Below are 25649 nucleotides of genomic sequence, written 5' to 3'. Positions count from 1 at the left end.
CTTGCCCAGCTCTACTATCTGTAAATTCAGATCCATCATCATCATCATCATCGATGGCTGCTGTGCTGGGACAAGCTCAGTGTCCTTGTGCAGGGTTGCCTCTGCATACCCACAGTTCTGATAGTTTGAATGAAACAGCCCAAAGGGAATTTCTCTGAATCCCAAAATCCCCGAGGTTGGAAAAGCCCTCCCAGCCCATGGATCCCCCTGTGCCCCATCCCCACCTTGTCCCCCAGCCCAGAGCACTGAGTGCCACGGCCAGGCCTGCCTTGGACACCTCCAGGGCTGGGCACTCCAAACCTCCCTGGGCAGCCCCTGCCAAGGCCTGACCACCCTTGCCAGCAACAAATTCCTCCTCCTGGCCAACCTGAGCCTGCCCTGGCTCCTCCCTCCTGTCAGGGAGCTGGAGAGAGGGATGATGTCTCAGCTGTGGGAACCAGCACAGGGCCCTGTTGCTCAGAGCTGGGTGGAGGTGAAGGTTGCAGGGCCTCAGGAAGTTGGTGGAATTGCCTCATTTCCTCCCCAGACTCACCTCCCGAGGCGCTGGGTTGGTCGTGGTCGGTCCCACCTCACCACAGCCACGCTGAGGGCCAGAGGCTGCTTTTCCCTGCAGCAGCTGAACCCACAAACGGAACAACTGCTCCACCTGCTCCTGCTGGAAGAAAACAGCGACTGCAACACAGAGCAGAACCTGAGGGCAAAGATTCTGAGCACAACCCAGGCTTTGACCAGACCCAAATTGCCATTTTGCATTATTTTTCCTTCTGTGAGCCTTTTTCCAATAAAAGAGAGAAACACCCCCAGATTTATTCCCTGTGGTCAGGGGGGACCCTGTGGGGAGGAGGCACCTCAGGGGCTGCCTGTGGAACAGGAAGGTGCTGCAAACCATGAACACCAGATCTTCTGGTGCCGCCTCAGGCCCACAGGTGTCACAGCTGCTGCTTCCCAAGACATTCAGAGTGGGATCAGAGAGGAACTGGTGCTGTTTGGGGCTGGATTTTTCACACAGACCTCAGTGGTGCCCCTGAGCCCTGACGGGACTTGTAGAACCATGGACTGGTTTGTGTTGGAAGGGATGGGGACTGCCCCCGCTCCCCGGGCAGCCCGTTCCCACGTTCAATCCCACACTGTGTTTAATGGATTATAATGGATCACAACCGCTGTTTCCAGCCTTTTGGCGCTCTGGCGCGGGACGAGGCCGTTCCTTTTGTCCCCTCGCGGTGTCCGTGGCGGTGCCCTCGGCGCGGCCCCTCACGGCTCCATCTTTGAAGCGGGCGAGATTCCCGGCGCTCGCCGGCGGGGCGGTTATTCCCGGGCACAGCGGCGGGAATAGCGGCATGGGGGCCGGGATCGGGGCCCGCCGGCCGTGAGCGGCGGGGCGGGGGGCTCGGCGGGGCGGGCAGGGGGCAGCGCAGGAGGCCGTGCCCGCAGTGAAGAGGGCAGCGGCGGCCTCAGCGGGGGTGGGGCCGGCGCGGCGAGAGCGGGAACGGCGGAGCGGCCGAGCCGTGAGGGGCTGCGGGGGGACCGGGGGGAGCCGCGAGGGGACACGGAGCGGCTGCCGAGGGCCGAGAGGGGCCGTGAGGAGCGGGGGGGCTGTCAGGGGCCGAGAGGGGCCGCGAGTGCTCGAGGGACCCGCCGTGAGGGAGCCGGGACACGGCCGCCGCCATGCACGTTGTGAAGCGGGGTGAGGGCTCCGTCCGCCCCGGGGGGCCCTCACGGGACCCAGCGCAGGGGAGGGGGGCACGGCCCTGCTCAGGGCACCCGGCGGGAGGGGATGGGACCCCTCGGCTCTGGGGGCCCCTCTCACGGCACTCGGAGTGATCAGATGGGGTCCCCAGGGTGTTTTGGGAGGTTCCCTCATGGCACATGGAAGGATAGGATTCCCTCCACTTTGGGGGTCCCTCGTGGCACCCGAAGGGGTATCCCCCCTCCCATTCTGGGAGGTTCCCTCGTGGCACGTGGAGGGATGGGACCCCCGCAGCTTTGGGGGTCCCTCTCGGGGCACCTGGTGAGAGGGGAGGGTATCCCCCCATTTTGGGAGGGCCCCTCGTAACACGTTGAAGGAAGAACCCCCTTCTATTTCGGGAGTACCTCATGGCACCCAAAGTGACCAGATGAGGTCCCTGCCCCCATTTTGGGAGGTTCATGGCACATGGAAGGATGGGATTCCCTCAGCTCTGGGAGTCCCTCATGGCACCTGAAGGGGAATCGCCCCCCTTTTGGGAGGTTCCCTCATGGGATATCATAAAATGAGACCTGCTCAGGTTTGGGGGCTCCTCTCATGGCACCCAAAGTGAGCAGATGAGGTCCCCCTTTAGCTTTGGGGGTCTCTCATGGCACGTGGTGTGAGGGGATGGGACCCTGTCTGCACCCCATCAGAGTGTGGGAGCTCCCCCCTGACACCAGAGTGAGGGATGAGACCCCTCTGTTTGTTTTGGGAGACCCCCGACACACACACACATTCCACTCACCCCCTCTTCCCACAGTCCCCCTCCACGCCCCCATCGCAGGAGCTTTGGCCTTGGTCCCCACCCCTTTGGTCCAAGGGATGCTGGCCCAGGGGAGGGGTCTCCAGCCTGGGTGGATGGTGGGTGACCCTCAGCTGGGTCCTCACCCCTGGGATTTGGGTTTGTGCAGTTTAAGGTGGGAATTTCTTGGGGTGGAAGGGGAGCCTCCCCTCTCCTGGGGCCCCACCTGAGCAGGCTGCCCCTGGTGATCCCCACCCCAAATCTACCCGCAGGAGGGGTGCTGGGAGGGGGGGCACTGTGCTTACCTGGCTCTGGCTGGTGCCAGACTGGTGTGACGTGGCCTGTTGTCCCCAGATGGGCGCCAGGAGCGGGTCATGTTTGACAAGATCACGTCGCGCATCCAGAAGCTCTGCTACGGCCTCAACGCTGACTTCGTCGACCCTGTGAGTCCCACGCTGCCCTGCTGTCCTGTTCCCTGCCCCTCATCCAATGAATCCTGCTCTGCCCTGTTCCCTGCCCCTCATCCAATGAATCCTGCTCTGCCCTGTTCCCAGCTCCTCATCCTGGCTTGGAGCTGCCCTGACCCCAGTTTCTTCTGGGAAAAGCTGCACCAGAACTTTTGGGGTGTCCTGTGCCAGGCCAGGAGTTGGATTCAGTGATCCCTGGGGATCCCTTCCTGCTCAGGATGTTCTGTGATTCCCATATAGGGCCTCAGTTCCCCTCACAAGGGAGTCACCGACTACAACTACCCTTCTTTTTTTCTTCAAGGCCAAGTGCCGGGTCCTGCACTTTGGCCACAACAACCCCTGCAGCGCTACAGGCTGGGCACAGAGTGGTTGGAGAGCAGCCAGGTGGAAAGGGACCTGGGGGTGCTGATTGACAGGAGGCTGAACATGAGCCAGCAGTGTGCCCAGGGGGCCAAGAAAGCCAATGGCATCCTGGCCTGCATCAAGAACAGTGCAGCAGCAGGAGCAGGGAAGTGATCCTTCCCCTGTACTCAGCACTGGTGAGGCCACACCTTGAGTGTTGTGTTCAGTTCTGGGCCCCTCAGTTCAGGAAGGACATTGAGGTGCTGGAGCAGGTCCAGAGAAGAGCAACCAGGCTGGGGAAGGGACTTGAGCACAAGTTCTATGAGGAGAGGCTGAGGGAGCTGGGGTTCTTTAGTCTAGAGAAGAGAAGACTTAGAGGTGACCTCATCACTCTCTTCAACTACCTGAAGGGAAGTTATAGCCAGGTGGGGGTTGGTCTCTTCTCCCAGGCAACCAACAACAGGACAAGGGGACATGGGCTCAAGCTCTGTCAGGGGAAGTTTAGGTTAGATGTTAGGAAGAAATTCTTTACAGGGAGGGTGATCAGGCATTGGAACGGCCTGCCCAGAGAGGTGGTGGATTCACCATCCCTGGAGGTTTTTAAAAAGAGATTGGACATGGCCCTTAGTGCCATGATATAGTAATTAGAGTTGGATCAGGGGTTGGACTTGATGATCTTGGAGGTCTTTTCCAACCCAATCTATTCTATGATTCTATGATTCATAGCTGTGGTTGTAATCTGTCTGGTAGACGGGGTGGAACCAGGAGACCCTCCAGACAGATCTTCCTCCTGACTGTCCTCTACCTGACTCTCAGGGTCCAGGGCCTAGACCTGTTCTTTAAGGGCACCTGAGGAGGTGATGGGGGTCAGGAGGGGATTCTCTTACCTCTCCGGTCAGGGATGTGTTTCCATTCACCCCCATCTACTCGCTTTGCCCCATCTGCCTGATGGCAGGAGGGGCAGGGCCTCACCGTGTCCTGCTGGACTTCCTTTGGGGTCGAAAGGATGCGACTCCACCTTTCACTTTCCCTGATGTTTCTCATTCTCTCCACCTCTTCCTCGAGCTCTGCCACCAGGCACAGCGAATCGTTCACCTGCTCGCATCGCACACAGGCACCACTCACACTGTCCTCTGGTACTAAAGCTTCATTTTCCAAGCTGTGCAGGATCTGGGATGCACGTTGGAAGCTTCTCCTTCCAAAGCCTGTGCACAGAACGATTTCCCCGTGGATCCACTGATGTCTGTGAGATTCTTGTGCAGATCTCAGACCCAGTCTGGTCATCTGGAGTTGCCAGTTGAGGCTCTTCCCATCTCCCAAGTTCTCATGATCCTTTCTCCTGTCTGAAATTGCACCTGTCCCAGAGTTGCCATTGGTTCTGCACCCGGAAGTCTTTGGGATGGAGAGCAGGGGAGGACACTGGTGACTTGGTCACTGGAGCACGAAGGGTCCTGACTTGCCACTTGACCTGGGAGTAGATTGCACAGAATATTCTGAGCTGGAAGGGACTTATAAGGTTGAGTCCAACCATAAAGTCCATCCCACACAGGGATCAAAGCCACCACCTTGGTGTTATTGGCACCATGCTCTGACCAACTGAGCTTGCCTCAGGGTCTGTGCTGAGGACAGGAGTGAGATTCCAAGTCCTCCTGGCTCCTAATACCCCAAATTCTTATTTATTCTGCAGTCATGTGTGAAGATGAATTTCTCCTTTGAGAATGAGTCTGCTGGGACTTGGATCTGCTTGTGCCAGACGCTTCCCCAGCCAAAACTAACCCTCCCAACCTCTCGCACTAACATTCCCATGAGTTGTAACTGTGACAAGTTGTGCAAAAGGTAACAGTGCAAAAAGCTTCAGTAGAAATTGCTGTGACCTGGACAATCCTGGCCTGGGCAATCCTATTGCCTGCAAACCATCCTTACACAGGATCCCACATTGGTTTGGCTTGGGAGGGACCTCAGAGCCCATCCAGTGCTACCCCCTGCCATGGGCAGGGACACCTTCCACCAGCCCAGGGTGCTCCAAGCCCCGTCCAACCTGGTCTTGGACACTTCCAGGGATCCAGGGGCAGCCACAGCTTCCCTGGCAATCTGTGCCAGGGCCTGTCTACCCTCCCAGCCAGCAATTCCTTCCCAATCTCCCATCTATCCCTGCCCTCTGGCAGCAGGAAGCCATTCCCCTTGTCCTGTCCCTCCAGGAAATAGTCTCTCTCCACCGTACTTGTCAGGTCCTGGCAGGCCCCAGTCAGGCTCCCTGGAGCCTCCTCTCCAGGTGGGCACTCCCAGCTCTCCAGCCTGTTGGGTGTTTTCCTGTGCTTTCCCTGCGGGCTGAGCGGTGCTGCCGGTCGGGAGGCCCATCATCCATGGGCTGGGCCATCGGGATGTGGGGTTCCTGACCTGTGGAATGCTGCTCTTGCAGGCGCAGATCACCATGAAGGTGATCCAGGGGCTGTACAGCGGCGTCACCACGGTGGAGCTGGACACGCTGGCGGCCGAGACCGCCGCCACCCTGACCACCAAGCACCCCGACTACGCCATCCTGGCCGCCCGCATCGCCGTCTCCAACCTGCACAAGGAGACCAAGAAGGTCTTCAGTGGTGGGTCAAACATGCTGCTGCTCGGGGGAGCGGGAGCTTTGGGGGACAGAAATGGAATTTATGATGAGTGCACTGTTCAGTGCTTAGTGCTGAGCAGGCAGAACAGCTGTGTGTTTGTGGGGCTGGAGGGAGTTGTTTTGGAGGATGGGCATTCCTGCCTCTTCCGTCCCTCGCCCCAGTGCCAGGTGATGCAGGTGCAGGCCTGGGGATGTCCTTTTCACTTCCCTTTTCTTTGCAGATGTGATGGAGGATCTCTACAACTACATCAACCCTCACAACGGGAAGCACTCCCCAATGATCTCCAAAGAAACTCTGGACATAGTTCTGGCCAACAAAGATGTAAGTAGTTGTTTCTCTGCGCTTCTCAGTTTTCAGAATTCAGTGAAATACTTTGGATCATTTATTTTTATTTTTTAAGCAAGCCATGTTTGTTCTGGAACAAAAAGCCCATGCAGAAACCAGTGCAGGGAATGACTGGAGGGTGTAAAAGAGGGGATGGAAGGATGTTTCTGTAGCAGAATCTATTTCCTTGGGTGTCCCCAGTGCCATGATCAGCACAAGTGATTAAAGTGCCCTCTGCTGGAGCAAAGTGAGGCAGCACAGAGGGGACAGAGGAGGTTTGGGTTCAGGTTTTGGCCAGAAATGCCGGGCAGGAATAGCATTGTTCCACCTTAGCAAGGCCCCCAGGGCTGATTGTGAATGTCAGTTTTGTCTGTTGTTCCCTGGCAGCGCCTGAACTCTGCCATCATCTACGACAGAGACTTCTCCTACAACTACTTTGGCTTTAAGGTAAAGAGCACATTACTCAGACTGCTGGGAAGGATGGGAATGCTTGTGGATTTGTCTGGGTTGGGACAAGGGGGGCACTGGAGGAGGTGGGACATCACTGGGTTATGAAGGACAAAGAGTGAAAACCTGGACGAAGCAGCTCCCAGTGGGATAAATCGTGGAGTGTTCCTTGCTGCTGGAAAGGCTTGTAACTGTTGGGCTCTGTTTCACAGCACATCACACTGAATGTTGTTGAATGCCATTCCTCAGGGAAATAATCTGATCCTTAAGAAACCAAAAAAGGGGTTTTTGCTTTCCCTATTGTTTTGTGGAGCAGTTGCTCATCCCACACATTTGTCCTCTCCTGTGCTGCTGGAACATCTGCCCTACACCAGCCCAGTGTGCTGAGCCCCCCCTCCTGCTCCCTTCCCACCCTGCTGTGCTGGATTGTTTTTGGGAACAATGCTGGGTTTAGGGCTCTCTGGGGGGGTGGCTGGAGGGTTCCACTCTTCCATAGCTCTGGGTACTGCAGAGAGGTCCTGTGGCTGGAGGGGCAGTGTGGAACCTCGTGGCCATGCTCCACACTCCATAAACCAAAGCAGAGCCCTCCGTGTTGGAATCTTCCAGTGGCTTGTGGGTTTTCAGTCATTAATCACCTGATTAAGCTATTAAGGAGAGGAGGGGCAGAGTGCAGGGCTGGTGAGGCCTGGGATGAGGAGTGTGGAGTTGCTGGAGTTGGCAGTTAACAGGATTTCATTTAAATATTCAAATCTGCCTGCCTGCTAAAATCCATCCTCTCTTTTTACAGACTCTCGAACGCTCCTACTTGCTGAAAATCAACTCCAAAGGTAAGAGCTGTTCCTCCTGCTAAGCGCTTCTTCATACATTTGAGTCAATTGAATTAAATTAAAGTTTAGCTACTGTGCTGTCAGCGATGGTTATTGCAGGCCCTTGGCTTGGAACTCCTTGGACACCAGAAGGGTCAGAAGTTAACTGTAATATCATAAAGATGAAAGATAATTGGATTCTGGACTGGATGTTTGATTGGATTGTAACTTTAATAGGAGTGAGGTTTTTTCCTCCTCTGTGAGAGCAGCTGAGCATTGGAGCAGGTTGTTCCTTGGGTCTTTCAAAGCCTGACTGGGTGAAGTCCTGAATAAACAGGCCTGTGCTCTTAGCTGTCTCTTCTTTGGCCAGGAGCTGGGCTGGAGATCTCCTCGAGTTCCTTCCAACTGGAATTGCTCTGTGATTCCATGAGAAGTTTGTCTCTCGTGTCCCATTGCACGTTGTTTGCAGCTTGTTGCCGTGATCTGTGTGTGTCTGTGCTGACAGTGACTGTCACACTGAGCCTTCTCCTCCCCAGCTTCCTGGGTGTAGCTGGGGGGTGAGAGGCTAGACAGGACCTGGCCACGTCTGCTGGGACCCCAAAATTCCAGTGTGCTGGGCTGATCCCACAGTGTGGGAGGGGAGATTCTGCCCCTCTGCCCACTCAGGTGAGACCCACCTGCAGAGCTGCCTCCAAGCCCTGGGCTCCCCAACATCAGAAGGCTGTGGAGCTGCTATGGAGAGTCCAGAGGATCCAAGAGGATCAGAGGGATGGAGCAGCTCTGCTGGGAGGAAAGGCTGAGGGAATTGGGTTCAGCCTGGAGAAGGGAAGGCTTTGGGGTGACCTAACTGTGACCTTCCAGTACCCAAAGGGAGCCCACAAGAAAGATGGACAGAGACTGTCCATGGACAGACAGGGCCTGGAGTGACAGGACAAGGGGAATGGCTTCCCACTGCCAGAGGGCAGGGTTAGATGGGATATTGGGAGAAATCCTTCCCTGTGAGGGTGGTGATGCTGGCAGGACTTAAAGAATGCAATGAGTTGCCTCAAAAGACTGTCAAAGAAGGAAATTCCCATAAGCCACCACCACAAGAATTTGTGATAAGCACAGACTGGGAACAACAGGAACCAGGCCTGGTGCAGCAAATGTGGGTAACCTACTCAACCCAAAATTCCCACTGTGGAAAACTGTGTGAAAGGAAAGTGTTAATTACAGTCCTAAATGAAGGTGAAGGTTTGAAATCAGCACACCAACAAAATTCTACTGTGCAAGCTGTGGGGAAGGAAAACAACTGCTCTCACTCATGCCACCCCAAGCTGTGGGAACATCTGAGACTCCCTGGGAACATCCAGGACTTGGACTGTATAAAAGTGGTGCCCCAGGAGCACAATTTCGGGACCCTCAGCACCGAGAAGACCAGAAGAAGGACCCAGTGGGATGCTGTCAGAATCTACATGGTGGTGATACCTTTATCTATTTACTTAATCTCTGACTCTCTCTCCCTCTCTTTCTCCCCTGCCTCCTTCTCTCTCTCTCTCTCCCTCATATTTATCATAAAATAAAACCGTACTATTGACTTCAGGCTATGGTCTCGTTTGCACCTTAACTTGAACAGGGGCACCTTTTGATAACTGGATCCTGACAGAGGCCCTGTGTCACAGGCTGAAATGGATAATGGCTTAAACATTGTTACCATCACTAAAAGACTTGTCCACTGCAGCAAACCACACAGAAACAGCTGCTCATCTACCCAGCCCACCCCTCCCTGAACATGCCTCCTAATTCAGGCTGGGAGAGGTAAGATAAGGGTGTCCTGCTCTCCCAGTGCAGAGGATGTGCACACCTGAAGCTACAAACTGGATTTCCAGGTAAGGGAAGAGGCTGATGAGAGGCAAATCCTGGGAGGTGGGATGGTCGATGTCCTCCTTTCCGTGATGACTCAGCCGTGAGAACCCCTCTGAGGAGCACCTCCACACCTGGTCAAAGGCTCACCACACGTCCCTGACCCAGGATGACATCACCACTGTAAAACTCCCCGCCCCAGGGCAGGGACCGGGCACTGCCACCTGAACCCGGGTGTACATGACTCATGAAACTCTGACTTTGGTGGGCTCCCCCCACAGATCAAGACCATCACTGGGACAGGACCACGACCACCACTTCAACCCACAGGCACCGAAGCTGCACCTACCCCGTCTCCTCTCTGGATCCAGTGGGTGCTGACTGTGTACCTTTCTGCTTCTGTCCTTTCTTACTCTTGCTTGTCCCTACTCATTTCCTAAGTGTTATTTCTGTGCTTCTATATTGCTGTAGTACTGGGGTAATAACAACCAGCATGGCTGGGTGTATTCTGCTTAATTAGACACTGTTACTTTTGGTCTGGGTTTGGCCCAGCCACCCTCCAGAGTCTGTTCTTCTCCTGCCAAGCTATGAGAAAACAAGCGCTGAGAAAACAAGCTTTGTCCTTGAAGGAAGCACCTTGGATCAGGTGAAATTAACTGGGGGCTGGCTATTGGCCTACAGCCCTCCAAGGGCATTTGGAGGAGAAAGTGAAGAGCAGGAGGATGAAGGAAACCCCCAGACTCATTTAGGAAAGACCCCTGAGGTGCAGCACGCCGGCGCAGAGGGGGCACCACTGACATCCTGGGGCCAGGGATGATAAGAGCTCTGAGAAGAACAGGGGCCATGTCTTTGCCCAGGCCCATGTTTGAAACATCATTAAGATTAATATTCTGTAAGTGTAGTGTTCTCAACTTTGGAAATAAATTTTCCTGCCATCCTTCCACTGCCTGGCATTTTGGGAGTACTGTCACGTGAAAAGGGGCAGAAATGCAAAGATTTCTTGTCCAACCTGTATTAATATATTTTTATTGGCTATCAGTGTGCCCAGTATATCAAAGCCTTTTAAAGCCCAAAACAGTCTGTCCACACCTGACCCAAGGAGACCTTTGCTGGACAGATTCACTGCGAGGGACAGGACTTTTGATACCCTGATATGGGGAGGGCACTTAATAGCAATGGAGAACCTTCTCAGCAACGTTCTCCTCCAAGTTATGGGGCTGCCAGCACCAGAAACAGCCCGGCCTAACTCTGGCAGCTCACGAAAGAACTGTTATTAGCACAAGGATGTGACAAACTACTGTAGGGTTCGCGTCGCCAGAGACAACGTTTAACTGCACAATGGCACTGAACTCATGAGAAACATCCCAAAAACCAGAAGCACCCTTTACAAAACAACACAACGACCTAAGCCTTAATACAAACCTCCAGCAGCCCCCCTCCACCACAGAGCAATGTACAAAGACCGGAACAAAATCTAAACACGGTAACACAAAGCAAAGAAGAAGGAATATAGCCACTTCCCACCGACACCCATTTTAACTCGTGAGATAAGGAAATGCACACCTCAAAGCAAACTCTGCACGAGTTGGCAATAAAGTACAATATAGGACAACCACAAAAAGAATATAAAGTAAGATGTATACCAACTTACAAAGTGCAGGGCAAGGTAACATTATTATCTGTAATAAGGTATCTATGGGGTAAAGGTGAAGGACAGTGATCTATAAGGTATAAGGCAAGATCAAGGTAAAGGAAGCAGAGTAAATGGTTGCTCACCCCTACAGTGTCTGAAGGAGTGGGAGGAGACAAGGCAGCTCCTTAGTTCCCCCCGCAGAGTTGATGGAGCTTCTCCCCCATTTTGCTCATGTCCAATCTCTTTCCATGCTTTTTTCCTTAGGTATTTTGAGTGACTGTAGTCAGTAATAATTTTGGGGGTGACAGACAGATGACATAGGCCTATGGGTCAGCTCCCAGTGCTCCCAGTGTTCATGTAAGATGTTGCCAAGAAAGGCCATGCTATTTCCATGACAATGCATCCTTCATTCATCCTATCAGTCTGTTGCTGGGAAGTCTCCCCATTATGTTGAGGACTTTCAGGAACCCATCGGGTTCTCTTTGTCCCTTTTGTGTAGCCCATGATCATCTGACAGTGGGTTTCTGCCCCCTCGAGGTGCTGAGGTGTTTCCCATAAGTGATCAGGATGGTCACCATGGCCATAAGTTGGTCTGTCACCCCACAGGTACCTGGGCGTTATCTGACTTCACAGAGACACACATGAACTGTTCATGGAAAACAATCTCCTCCCAGGCTGGGTTGCCAGGGCAGCAAATTTCCTTGAGCAAAGGCTGTTTTTTCTCTCCTCAAGCGACTGTTCCAATACCCTTTGCCCCTGACATTCTAGCTCCTCGCTCCAGGAAGCATTCCCACCGGGACTGGAAGTACAGGTGCATATACAGGTGCAGAGGCACCTGGCAAAGCACACAGGAGAAGGACCGAAGGTGGAGCGCTATGAGGTGAATGTCCCTGTGTTCTCACGGCATCACCACCCCGAGGCGGGGCGGCTCAGTCGCCTCACCTGAGAGCGAGTCCCGCAGTGCAGCGGGGCCAGCGCTGACGTGGCAGCAGGACGCGAAATCTGGCGGGAACTGCAGGCGCGGTTTGGAGACACGAGGCGGGATCTCGGCACCCAGAGCGGGAAAACTCCCACCTACACAGAATTCCCACACCACTGCTCTAAAAACCCCGAGCCCAAAGCCTCAAGCTTTACTGCAAGTATTATTCTTATTTTAAGGCTCCGAGAGTTCCCACTCGAACTTTTGCAGAGCCTTTAGTTCTTTAACACCTTCAAGTTGTGTGAAGAGAAAGTGCCGACACACTTTGCCAAAACTTAGGGAGAGGTTTTGGTGTCTTGGCCAGAGGTTCACAGGAGTAACATACAACCAGTATTCCATTAAAGCACTCAGCAAACACCAGCCCCACACAACCTACCAACCCCACATGGCTTACTTACCCCTGAAGAGTGCTCTGGAAGTCTGGCTCTAGGTGGCAGTGAGGGCTCCGGAGCGGGAAGAGAGAGAGGAACTCCGTGCTCCTGCATTTATATGCTCCGGGTGCTGTGGCTGCGCCTCCAGGGCGGGACTTACGGCCACTCCAGGCCAGAGTGATGGGTGGGGCCTCCAACCTGGGCCCTCTCATACATGGAGTTGGTTGATTCCACCCAATGATGAAATCATCCACCGAGATAAGAGCCTGATCTCTCACGACTTTGACACGTCAGACCCCCGGTCCAGAGCTGCACACTTACCCAGGCCTATTGCTTTTAAAAATGCATTCAAGACTCCAAAAGTTGGCCCTAACATTCAGCCAAGGTAGAACATTCCACAAAGCACTGACCCAGCACACACCAACACACACAGCTTGGCAGAATCCAACCACTGGCTTGGAGTTACCTAGAATGTTAAGTAAAAAAAGAGGCTGAATGAAGGAGAGAAATACAGAGACTACGAGAAGAAAAACGAGCAAAGAAAGAGAGAAAAGATTAGGATGAGGAAAAGGAATAAAGATGAAGAAGAGTGGAGAAAAGAGAAAAACAGATTATCACATACCTACCACCGCTGAGTCCTGTGGCAGTCCATCTCCACGAGGCAGGTCCTGAGAGGAAAGGCAAGGCCACCATGTGCTGCTGTTCCTCTGTGGCCACTCCTCTGGGCAGCACTTTGTGCTCACTGACCCCTGGGTGCCTCCAGGCCGGAGCAGCCAGTCAGAGGCTGGCTGAGGAGCTCCAGGGCATGGTGTGGGCAGGCCCCCAGGCTGTCCTTTGAGCCACAGCTCCACTGCAGACCGACCTGCTGCCCTCCAGGGCAGCTCACGCTCAACTGACTCCACTGCCCATGGACTGGTCCCCGGCACAGACCCCATCTCCAGCCCGGCTTCCAGGGGGTCATTGTCACCAGGAGAATGGCCATGGGGCCCAGGGGACCCAGCACTTGTTGCTGAGCCATCTGATGACACAGGGAGTGCCTGTTCTCTCCCATTCTCTGGTGCTTTTTCTATCAACCTCTTTCTCATGCACATGACATTGAAGAGCCATTCTCCCCTGCACGTCATCGTCTCTCTGTTCCCAGCAGTGGCCCCAGGTGTGTCAGTGAAAGCTTTCCCTTTTGTCCCAGGGAGTCAGCCTCCTTGGCAGGCAGGGAGAGAGAGACATGTAAAGCTATTCCCGGGAAAGAACCTTCCCCCAGGCTGGGCTTCCAAGGCAGCAAAGTTTCCTTGAGCGAATGCTGGGTTTTTTCCCTCCTCGAGCAGCTCTTCTGAAAACCTTACCCCTGACAGCTCTGCACCTGGTTTCCTTTGCAACCAAACTGTTCTGAAATAAACTCTACATATGTGTAGTTACAAACACCACTCAGTGTTGTTTCACTCTAATCCACCCCACGGGATATATTATTAAGAACCTGGGTTACCATGCCCTTCTGGGGCAGGTTGTAATGCCCTGGCACAGAGTGCCCGGAGAAGCTGTGGCTGCCCCTGGATCCCTGGAAGTGTCCAAGGCCAGGTTGGACGGGGCTTGGAGCACCCTGGGCTGGTGGGAGGTGTCCCTGCCCATGGCAGGGGGTTGAAGGGGGTGGTCTTTGGTGTCCCTCCCAACCCAACCCATCTGTTGTGTGCCTGTGCCTGTCCCGCCGCAGTTGCTGAGCGCCCTCAGCACATGCTGATGAGGGTGTCCGTGGGGATCCACAAGGACGACATCGACGCTGCCATCGAGACCTACAACCTGCTGTCGGAGCGCTGGTTCACGCACGCCTCCCCCACGCTCTTCAACGCCGGCACCAACCGCCCCCAGCTCTCCAGGTACCCGTCTGGCCCCGCTCCTCGGGGCACAGCTGGCACAGGGGGAGGCTCAGACATCAGGGCTGTGCAAGGGAGCTGCTCTGGCAGCCTCTGAAATCACACCGTGTGTCTGAGTGTTTGATGGAGTCTTGAGCAGCTGCTGTCAAATTTAACCTGTCTTTAGATAAAAATACACAGGTTCCTGTGAACTTTTGGAAATCCTTGCATGTCTCTGTTGTATTGAGAAGTTCCTGGTGTGCATGGTCTGCTGCAGATTGCAAAATTAATCCTGGTAATTGTTTGCTACAACATGCCAGAGGCAGCAAGCATAACTAATAGGATTTTAATATACAGATATAATATACAGGTTTATATTTTGTAATGCTTTATATCAATATATTAGGAAGAGGTTCTTCCCCCAGAGGGTGGTTGGCACTGCCCAGGCTCCCCAGGGCAGTGGGCACGGCCCCAAGGCTGCCAGAGCTCCAGGAGCGTTTGGGCAACGCTCTCAGGGACAGGGGGAGTGTTGGGGTGTCCTGGGCAGGGCAAGGCTGGGACTGGATGATCCTTGGGGGTCTTCCCCAGCTCAGGATACTCCATGACTCTGTAATTAAGTGTTTGATAACAGGGGCATCAGCAGTACAACTATTGCTCGTGCTGTTTTCTGAGACTGCCCTTTATTCCACCTTCACCCCTGTGGGTGTCCCTTGTGGAGCCTGTTAAAGGTTCCGTGTTTACCCTGCTTTCCTGCAGCCTGGTGAAACTCTTTTGACTTTCCCCCTGTGTGGACTAAAGCCTTTTGTTCCCACCAGCTGCTTCCTGCTGTGCATGAAGGACGACAGCATCGAGGGCATCTACGACACCCTGAAGCAGTGTGCCCTCATCTCCAAGTCTGCCGGGGGCATCGGCCTCGCCGTGAGCTGCATCCGAGCCACGGGCAGCTACATAGCTGGGGTGAGTGCAGGGGGCCTGGCACAGGGACTGGCTGTATTTTCTCTCAGGAAATGTGTTTTTTCTTTGGTTGCCAAAGTCAGTTCTGCTTCTGCTGACTCCGTTCAGCCCAGCAGTGAGTCTCACTCAGTGGTCCTTCCCTTGCCCTGAGGCAGAAAGGTTGGTTTCCCTTCGTGTTTTGGTTTCCCTTGGCGTTTTGGCTTCCTAATAGAAGTCCTTCCAAAGAGAGGATCTTGTTCCACTGTTTGAGCAGACAATTCCAACTTACTTACATATTAGCAGCCTAGGAATATACCCTGGTGCATTATCCCTTTGCCTTTCTGTGTCTCTGCCCCAGAACATCTGGGGATGTGTGTTTGGGGATTTTTGTCACACTCTGTGTAACCCCTGCAAGCCTTTAAATGACATAATAGAGGAAATAAGTTAGGACAGATATTTTAATAACTCCTTGGATGATATATATTTTAAAAATAGATTTGATGAAGGGACTACAAATAATTGGGGGTGATCAGTTCCTGGCTCTCAGTGCCAGAGCTTTCCAGACTGCTGGAAGGCACGCAGGAGATGCAGGCCTGTCCCTTCAGGGAGTCTCCTTTCAGCACTGATGTCTCTCCTGTGCCCCTGCAGACCAATGGGAACTCCAACGGGCTCGTTCCGATGCTGCGGGTCTACAACAACACGGCCCGTTACGTGGATCAAGGTGGAAACAAGGTACTGGCCTGGCTTTAGGCAGGGTCCAGAGGGAACCTGGGCTTGAAGGAGAGGCCCCACACCGGGCAGGGGTCGTCCCAGTAACATCAGGGAGCTGATGGAGTGGTTGTGGGTGACACACAGTTAAAAAAGGGCATTTCCCCCCTTGTGTTTTTACTCTGGTGCTCCCCTTGAGTTCTCAGATAGTTTGGGGAGTTTTGTGTGGTCGGGAGCAGAGCAGGAGGTTTTCTTTCCTGGGACAGTTTGTTCTGATCTTGGCTGTGTTCCATGTTCCAGAGACCTGGGGCTTTTGCCATCTATCTGGAGCCATGGCACCTGGACATCTTTGAGTTTCTGGACCTGAAGAAAAACACTGGGAAAGAAGAGCAGAGAGCCAGGGACCTTTTCTTTGCCCTCTGGATCCCTGATCTCTTCATGAAACGGGTGGAAACCAACCAGGTGAGCAGCCTGATTGGCACACAGTAGGTCTGTTAATGGAAGGACAAGGGACCAGCCCTGGGGGGAGCTCAGGAATTTCCTGAGAGAGCTGCTCCCCCTCATTTGAGAACTTGGCTGTGCAGGTAGAGGATGGAGCTGGACATCTCCAGTGGGATACTTCACTTCAGGAAGTAATCTTTCAGCCCCTGACTAATGTACTCAGACTGTCAGACTAAATTTTTACCGTGGAGTTTCCTAAAGCATCAACACTTCCTCAGTAAATTGTTCTGTATCTGCTCGTATTTCACACAGAATCCCAGACTGATTTGGGTTGGGAGGGACCTTAAAACTCATCCAGTCCCACCCCCTCCCATGGGCAGGGACACCTTCCACCAGCCCAGGTTGCTCCAAGCCCCGTCCAACCTGGCCTTGGACACTTCCAAGGATGGGGCAGCTGCAGCTTTAATTAACAGGGTGCATAAAGATTTCCTCTGAATATTTTTCCTTCCTACAGGACTGGTCCTTGATGTGCCCAAATGAGTGTCCTGGCCTGGATGACGTCTGGGGAGAGGAATTTGAGAAACTATATGAGAGGTAAGAAGAGTGAATAGATGTGTAAGTTGTGTCACCTCTCACAGAGCTGCCCGTGGGATCCTGGGCAAGGCACAGGACTGTGGGCAGGGGGTTCATTATCATACTGATAAAAGGGTGAAGAAGGGGATGTGTCCTTCACACTGTGACCTGCTCAAGGTGGGGCTGTGTGTGAATGATCCCTTCAGCTGGTGAGAGGGAAGTCCTGCAGTGATCCCCACGTACAGCTGTCCATGGCTGTGCTTGGAACTTGCTGTGTGGATGCTGTGGCGAAAGATTTGCTTCCCTCAAACAAGGGCAGTGCTGCTGCCCTGCTTTGCTCTGTCAGAGCTCAGAGCTCAGCAGCTGAGGGCTCTTGGCTGCCTGAGAGCCTGATGTGTTGGGGAGGGCTCTGTCCCTGCCCCGTGGGAGCCCGGGGCTGACAGCACCGCGCTCCTGTTGCAGCTACGAGCGGCAGGGCCGCGTGCGCAGGGTGGTGAAGGCCCAGCAGCTCTGGTACGCCATCATCGAGTCCCAGACCGAGACTGGCACGCCCTACATGCTCTACAAGGACTCCTGCAACAGGAAGAGCAACCAGCAGAACCTGGGCACCATCAAGTGCAGCAACCTGTGCACAGAGATCGTGGAATACACCAGCAGCGAGGAGGTGGGTGGGGAGCGGGAACGCACAGCGTTTGGGACAGCCCTTGGGAACAGTATCCAGCTGTGGGCTGAGGAAGGGAACAGGCAAGTGTTCTCCCCTTGGTCTCAGAGCTCCATGGATGTGCTGTGTCTGGGCTGCAGCACACTCACAAAGGTGAAGAAGGGCGTAGAGGTGGGGCAGTGCTAGTACAGGGCAGGGAGTTCCAGAGCAGCCAAGCTCTGAGGCTGCTGTGACTGAAAAGATCAGTTTGTGCTGCTGCCTGTGCTGCTGGTGGTTCTTTAATTCACATACTTCAGAATATTCATCAAATCCCGAGTGGTCTGGAAGAGATGGAGCCATCTCTCCTGCCTGCACTGCACAGGAAACCTTAACTGACTTCTTTCAGTTCTCCCAGGGCTGAAAGTAAAGCTGATGTTAAAAAAGGACCCAAGAAAATACCCTGGTGTATCTGGATCTCATTGGGATCAGCTGCTGCTCTGGGAACACAAGAAATAGTTGGGCTTAGTTTATGTGGACCTTAAAGCCTCTTCCAGGGCCTAAAGGAGCTCCAGGAGAGCTGGAGAGGGACTTTGGACAAGGGCCTGGAGGGACTGGACAAGGGGGAATGGCTTCCCACTGCCAGAGGGCAGGGATAGATGGGATATTGGGAAGGAATTCCTGGCTGGGAGGGTGGGCAGGCCCTGGCCAGGTTGCCCAGAGGAGCTGTGGCTGCCCCTGGATCCCTGGAAGTGTCCAAGGCCAGTTTGGATGGGGCTTGGAGAAACCTGGGACAGTGGAAAATGTCCCTGCCCATGGCAGAGGTTTGGAACAAGATGAGCTTTGAGGTCCCTCCCAACCCAAACCCTTCTGGGATTCTGTGTAAGGTTGTCTTGCAGGCAGTAGGGCTGACCATGCCAGAATTTTTCAGGTCATACCACTTTCTCCTAAAGCTTTTTGAGGTGTCATTGCCCTTCTCACATCTCCTGAGACACACAGGAACAAGGGGTGCCTTTTCCCAGCGCTCTGGGTTTCCTGGGGGTTGTTTCCGGGCCGTTTGGATCCCGAGCCCGCTCTGGAGCTGTGCTTTTGGCACAGGGTGTTGCTGGGTGCCCCATCCCTGTCCTCTCCACAGGTGGCTGTGTGTAACCTGGCCTCCATCGCCCTCAACATGTACGTGACCCCCGAGCACACCTACGACTTCAAGAAGCTGGCAGAGGTCACCAAGGTCATCGTCCGAAACCTCAACAAGATCATCGACATCAACTACTACCCCGTGCCAGAGGTGAGGGCTGGGCTGGGGGGGCCAAATCCTGCCAGAGCCCAGGCTGGAGCAATCCCAGGGCAGGCTGGGACACAAGGAGTCACTGAGGGACTTTATAAACCTGCTCCCAGGTGGGCTCTGTTAGTGCAGCGTGAGCTTCAACACAGAGCAGTTGTAGGAAAAGCCTCCCCTCGAGATGGTTCTAGGAATTGTTTCCTGTGTGAGGATTTCCATAAAGCACAGAACAGCACTAGGAACAGGGAGAGGGATCCTGGGAAGATCCCAAGAAGGTGTAACTCAGTCCTGTTGGTTTTACAGCTCTCTGACAGGAAGGTGGAGCCAGGTGGGGATTGGGCTCTTCTCCCAGGGAACAAGGGACAGGACAAGAGGAAATGGTCTCAAGCTGTGCCAGGGGAGGTTCAGGTTGGACATCAGGAATAATTCCTTCATGGAATGAGCTGTCCAGCCCTGGCACAGCTGCCCAGGGCGGTGGTGGAGTCACATCCCTGGAGGGATTTAACAGCCATGTGGATGTGGCACCTGGGGACAGGAGTCAGTGGTGGCCTTGGCAGTGCTGGGGGAGCAGTTGGACTTGATGGTCTCTGAGGACTTTTCCAACCTCAGTAATTCTATGGTTCTGCTCTATTAAATGGACCTGTTTCCAGGCACAGGCTTGTTTTTCAGGACATGCTGAGTGTTCAGCCTGGCTCCCTTTGCCAGGTTGAGCAATTGCAGCCTGTGATCAGTCCTAGCAAACTCAGTCTGGGGCTGCAGTTCCTGCCCCAGCAAACAGCGACAGTGGGGCCCCGGGCAGGACTGCAGGGTGGGTCGGTGCAGCAGAACAGATGGCAGGTTGCAGCAGCAGGATTTCCTCCCAGAGGCCCTTCCCAGCCTGGGCTGTTCCTGCAGCTGTGCCCCAGGTGACTCTGTCCTTGCAGGCCGAGCGCTCCAACCGGCGGCACCGGCCCATCGGCATCGGCGTGCAGGGCCTGGCCGACGCCTTCATCCTCATGAGGTTCCCCTTCGAGAGCCCCGAGGCCCAGCGCCTGAACCAGCACATCTTTGAGACCATCTACTACGGGGCCCTGGAGGCCAGCTGTGAGCTGGCCCGGGAGCAGGGCCCCTACGACACCTACCAGGGCTCTCCGGTCAGCAAGGGGGTGAGTGCAGGGAAAACCCTGGGGAGCTCGGCCTGGGCCTGGGCTGGGGCACAGACGGGAAGGTTCTGGCTGATGGCAGGTTGGATCTGAGTCACACTGTGCCCTGGCAGCCAGGAGGGACATCCATGTCCGGGGGGACATCAGGCACAGCATTGAGGGAGGGGATTGCCCCACTCTGCTCTGCACTCACCTCAGTCCTGGGGGTGTTCAGGGCACTGTGACAGAAGAAAGATCTAAAACCGTTAGAGAGCACCCAAAGGAGGGACAGGGGATGGGGAAGGGCCTGGAGGGGCCATGAGGAGCAGCTGAGGGCACTGGGCTGGTGCAGCTGGAGCAGAGGAGGGCAGAGCTCAGCGGGGGCTGCAGCTCCTCCCGAGGGGCAGCTCCCACCTCTGCTGGCTGGGACAGGGACAGCACCCAGGGAAGGGCTGGAGCTGTGCCAGGGCAGGCTCAGCTTGGAGCTCAGCACAAGGTTCTTCCCCCAGAGGGTGGTTGGCACTGCCCAGGCTCCCCAGGGCAGTGGGCACGGCCCCAAGGCTGCCAGAGCTCCAGGAGCGTTTGGGCAACGCTCTGAGGGACAGGGGGGAGTGCTGGGGCATCCTGGTCAGGCAGGGCTTGGACTGGGTGATCCTTGGGGTCCCTCCCAGCTCAGGATATTCTGATTCTATGGTTTGAAAAAGAAAGCAAGACTGGGCCAGTGGTGGCTGTGCCCTTGAGCGCAGTCAGAACATTGAGTGTAAGGTCACGATACAGGAACTTCCCGAGGCTGAATTGTAGAGAAGAGTTAATGGCAATAACAGGTCCATTTCCAATGGCAATTATAAAGTGTGGAGAAAAGAGTGCCCTCTCTAACTGGGGATAAACTGTGTCCTCCAGATCCTTCAGTATGACATGTGGAACGTCACCCCCTCTGACCTTTGGGACTGGAAGGCTTTGAAGGAGAAGATTGCCAAGTGAGTAGCCCTGCACAGTTTGAAGTAGATGTGAAGTACCTTCGTAGAATTCCAGTGTGGTGTTGGGTTGGGAGGGGCCTTAAAGCCCATCCAGTCCCACTCTCTGCCGTGGGCAGGGACACCTTCCACTAGCCCAGGTTGCTCCAAGCCCTGTCCAACCTGGCCTTGGACATGAATTTGGTGTGTTCTGTCTACTGAAAACTAAAGGCAGGGTCCAAGTGTAAAAACAGCCCCATGTGTTCCTCCCCCCCCCAGCAGATCTTTCTTCAGACTGGTTTTTGGGTGGCTTCCTTGCACTTTTATTCCTCCAAGGCAGAGGAGCTCACCCTCTCTGCCCTGCTTTGGCTGAGCTCTCATTTCATCTCGAATGCATCAGCAGAAGGATTTGTGTTCCCATTAAACACCTGTAGTGGTGAGTGTGGCACTGTCAGCCAGGCTTGGCTGCCAGGGAAAAGCTGAGCCTTTGAACATCCTGAAGGCAGGAATTGTTGAAGCATGAAGTGCCTGTAATGAATTCGTTCAGGTTTTTTGGCTCTAATTTTTAAATGGAGTGGGTCTGTGTCCTGTCCCAGGTGTGGGGAGGTCTCGGCTCTCCATGGGCTGCTGGTTTGGTTCTGCCTGGGCACTCTGGGGTTGTGCAGGGCCTGACAGATTGTGTTCTATGCACCCTCTGTCATGGCCAGTCATCTGGGAAAGCTTCTGATTTAGATGGAAGTAGCAAAGCCTTTAGTTCTGCTCCCACTTGACCCACAATGCCAGGTTGGTGGCCCTTCCCTTTTCCTGGTGTGAGGGTTTGCAGGTTCTCCCAGATTTCCAAGTCCCTGTGCTGTTCTTGGCTCTCTCCTGTCCTGTCTCCCTTGGCTGCAGCTTTGTGTCCCTGTTGTCCCCAGGTATGGTGTCAGGAACAGCCTCCTCCTTTCCCCCATGCCCACTGCCTCCACTGCCCAGATCCTGGGCAACAACGAGTCCATCGAGCCCTACACCAGCAACATCTACACACGCAGGGTCCTCTCGGGGGAGTTCCAGGTGAGCTCTGGCACTGTGGGGAAGAGCTTTGCCCTTGTCTGCCATCACTGCCACTGAGAACAAAGACAAGGTGGAGGCCTCGGCCTTGGTGGCTCAGTTCAGTTGAGTGTTTGTGTCCAAGCACCAAGGGGACATGGAGCTTTGAGTGTTCCACCAGCCATCCTGGAATACGTGAATTTATAAAGAAGTGCTGCTTTTGACTGGGAAAAGCCTTTATGGGGCCTCAGAGTGGCCCGCAGAAGTGACTGCTGAAGGATGGAAAGGACATGGGTGCTGTGGGAAGAGCAACTGAGACCATGGTCCTGAGGAATGAGGGGCCATGGAAGAGCTCCACAGGTGCAGAGGGGCCTGTCAGGAAAGGGTGTGGAACAACTGGAGTTCTGGAGGCTGGAGATAGCAGACCTCTCTGGAGACGAGGGGAGTCTCTGCTGTGTGGGAGGTGTGTCCATCCCCTCGGAGGTGTCTCCTCAGCACTGTTCTGGGGTGCTCTCCGTCCCTCCTGGCTGCAGGATCCCACCACACACGAGTGGTGAGGCCAGAGCAGTAGGTTTATGAACCCACCTCCCTTTGTAGAGCAGGCAAAGTTGACTGTGCTTTCCTCCCAACTACTCAGCCTGCACCTGCTCTGTTCTTTTCCTTCCTGACCTGTCTGGAGGATTGTTCAGTGACTCGGGCTGTGGGCAGTGGTCCTGGAAGAGCAAGAGGTCTCCCTGTCCCATCTTTTGGTGTTCCTCATGCAGGGCAGTTCCATTCACCCCCTTCTCATTTGGCATGTCCAGTAGAATCCCAGAGTGGTTTGGGTTGGGAGGGACCTTAAAGATCATGTAGTTCCAACCCCCTGCCATGGGCAGGGACACCTTCCACCAGCCCAGGGTGCTCCAAGCCCCGTCCAACCTGGCCTGGGACACTCCCAGGGATGGAAATGTTATCCCTGTGCCAGGTCTGCCTGGCCACACACATCCCTCAGTGCTGGCCCAAGAGTGAGATCTGTCAGGGCTGTGCAGGGCCTTGTTGAACCATTTCCAAACCTTCTTCGCCTCTCACAGGTGGTGAATCCCCACTTGCTGAAGGACCTCACGGAGAGGGGCCTGTGGAACGAGGAGATGAAGAACCAAATCATCGCCCACAACGGCTCCATCCAGGTACGAGGGGAGCAGGGCAAGGCCCCTGCCTGCAGCCTCTGCTCAGCTGGGAGGCCACTCACAAAGGTTATAAAGGGGTGATTTCACAGCAGGGAGCATCACAGGATCCTGGAATATCTGAGTTGGACGGGACCCACAGGGATCATCCAGTCCAACACTGGGGCCATTGGTGGTTACACCCCATTGGAAAACCCTTCCTGTCCCTTCCAGAACATCCCTGAGATCCCGGACGACCTGAAGCAGCTCTACAAGACGGTGTGGGAGATCTCCCAGAAGACCATCCTGAAGATGGCTGCGGACAGAGGGGCTTTCATCGACCAGAGCCAGTCCCTCAACATCCACATCGCGGAGCCCAACTACGGGAAGCTCACCAGCATGCACTTCTACGGCTGGAAACAGGTACTGGGAGTGCTGGGAAGGGTGCTCAGGCACTGGCAATGGGGCTTAGAGACTGGGACTGGGACTTGGAGACTGGGAATGGGGGCTCAGGGACTGGGGCTTAGGGACTGGGAATGGGGCTTAGGGACTGGAAATGGGGGCTCAGGGACTGGGAATGGGGGCTCAGGGACTGGGAATGGGGCTTAGGGACTGGGAATGGGGGCTCAGGAACTGACTGGGAGTGGAGGCTTAGGCACTGGGACTGGGGGTCTTGTTCCCAACAAAACAGAGGCAGTACCTGGGATTGGGGGGCTTGTTCCAGACAAAGAGGGGTGATAGCTGAGACTGGGGGGCTTGTTCCTGGTAAACAGGCAGTACCTGGGATGTGGGGGTCTTGTTCACAACAAACAGGGGCACTACCTGGAATTGGAGTGGCTTGTTCCCAATAAATGTGGTTGATGACTGGGACTGGCAGGGCTCCTTCCTGACAATCAGGGGCAGTACCTGGGACTGGAGGGGCTTGTTCCAGCCAAGTGGGGTGGGGTAAGTGCAGCACAGGCGGGTCTGATCAGTTCTGGCACGACAAGTTGGTGTCCCCCGTTGCGGGAAGGGCAGCCGGCTGTTCCCTGCTGAGGAGCCGCTGTCCCCACGGAGCATCCCTAGGGCACTGTCGCTCCCTTGATCCTGGGGGCTGCCAGCCGTGCCTGGGAGGCTCTGGCTGCCCCAGCCTCAGGCTGTGTCCTGCTGCCCAGGGCCTGAAGACGGGCATGTACTACCTGCGGACAAAGCCGGCTGCCAACCCCATCCAGTTCACCCTCAACAAGGAGAAGCTGCGGGAGCGGGAGAAGAGCTCCCGGGAAGAGGAGGAGAAGGAGAGGAACAAGGCAGCCATGGTGTGCTCCCTGGAGAACAGGGAGGAGTGTCTGATGTGTGGCTCCTAAGGGATGGCCCCGTTCCACGTGGCTGGAGCCTGCTGGGATGGGAGCATCCAGGGGGCAGGGGCAGTGTAGCTTCCCCATCCACAGGGTTGGGCACAGGCATGGATAGGGGTGAGGGGTGTAGGTATTGCTTTAGTAGCTGGGCTTCCCAGGAACTTCAGTGCCTTGGCATGGCCTTGCATGGATCCCTGGAGGCAGGACCGAGGACACTCCCAGGTCTGTCCTGGGCACTCCACACAGGGACTTCCATTCCCCTCGTGTCCCAGAGGAAGGAGCACACCTGGCTGATCCCTTTTCCCTGGCTGGGGAAGGCACAACAAGGAAACCCCCTTGTGTAGGTGTGTTCAGTGTCTGCCAGGACACAGGAGCAGCTGCTGAGACACCTGGAGTGTGCCCATCTCCTGCCAGACCCTCCTCCCACTGCTGCTTCCTCTCCTTGTCCCCTCCTCTGCCCTTTCCAAAGAGCTTCTGGAAGGAGCAGGGGGGTGGTAGGTGTGTTGTTACCTGGAGAGTTGTTCCTCTCCCTCAGCCTGACAGGGCAGGGTGTGGCACTGGCTGAAGGTCCCTCTGCATTCTGGCCAGGAGTGGCAGAGCTGCTGCCCTGCATTTTATTTTATGGGTTAAATTCACTCATTTAGTCGAATTTCTCAGGCAGTTTCCTGGCAGTGGGGTCCGTGCTGTCCTTGGGCACAGGTCACATGCCGTCTTTTGAGGGTCACGTGCATTTCTGAGGGTCACTTGCCATTTCTGAGGGTCACTTGCCATTTCTGAGGCCACTTCTGCCATCTCTGTGTTGCAGAGCTGCATTTCTCCACCCAGCTAGTTAGGTCTTTTAAAGCTCCTATCCCTTCACTGCTCCTGTTCCGCTCCCTGCTCGAACACGGCAGGGCCTCACCAGGCAGTTGTGCAACATCTGTTGGATTCATGAACCACACAACCAACCCTTGATCCAGCCAAACTCAATAAAACGTGGAATGTCGAAAGAATTAGTGGTGGTATCTGGAGAACACTTTTTTTTGTTGTTGTTAAGAGTGAGTGTCCTGTTGCTCTGTGCTGGTTCCCACAGGGAAATGGTGACCTTGCTCTCTCCATCTCCCTGACAGGAGGGGCAACCAGGGGTGGTCGGGCTCTGCTCCCAGGGAACAGGGACAGGACAAGGGGAAACGGCCTCCAGCTGTGCCAGGGGAGGCTCAGGTAAATGAAGGAGTTGGCACCAGCAGGGGGGTTTATCTTTTATCTGAACAAAACAGCGATGTGAGAGCAGAGAGGATGGGGGGATCCATCACAAGCTGTGCTGGGCCAGAACCCCCCAGTCTGCAGCTCCAGAGCCCTCAGTGCTGGGGGGCAACAGGGAACAG

General features: G+C 54.9%; 1 protein-coding gene across 2 annotated transcripts; it reads left to right on the top strand.

The window, feature by feature from the left end:
* The first annotated feature begins 1595 nt into the window (after positions 1–1595).
* RRM1 (ribonucleotide reductase catalytic subunit M1) lies at positions 1596–25274 on the top strand. Of its 2 annotated transcripts, none has more exons than XM_050332801.1 (19): positions 1596–1684; positions 2823–2911; positions 5697–5874; positions 6113–6213; positions 6604–6663; positions 7451–7490; positions 14000–14162; positions 14954–15095; positions 15720–15803; positions 16080–16241; positions 16735–16814; positions 17256–17457; positions 18566–18715; positions 19633–19854; positions 20731–20807; positions 21698–21833; positions 22880–22975; positions 23186–23374; positions 24106–25274. In XM_050332801.1, the coding sequence occupies exons 1-19, from the start codon at positions 1666–1668 to the stop codon at positions 24292–24294; spliced, it is 2379 nt and encodes a 792-aa protein (XP_050188758.1). In that variant the 5' UTR covers positions 1596–1665; the 3' UTR covers positions 24295–25274. The 2 variants fall into 2 exon arrangements, with proteins under 2 accessions (XP_050188758.1, XP_050188759.1); XM_050332802.1 differs by lacking the exon at positions 1596–1684 and adding an exon at positions 4965–5113 and having other exon boundaries at positions 2824–2911.
* The last annotated feature ends 375 nt before the right edge of the window (positions 25275–25649 follow it).

The sequence above is a fragment of the Myiozetetes cayanensis genome, unplaced genomic scaffold, assembly GCF_022539395.1.
Source record: "Myiozetetes cayanensis isolate MyiCay16 unplaced genomic scaffold, myiCay2020 scf5-8, whole genome shotgun sequence".
In the NCBI taxonomy this organism is placed as follows: domain Eukaryota; kingdom Metazoa; phylum Chordata; class Aves; order Passeriformes; family Tyrannidae; genus Myiozetetes; species Myiozetetes cayanensis.
Note: the sequence above shows the minus strand (reverse complement) of the source record. Positions and strands in the feature narration are given on the sequence as shown.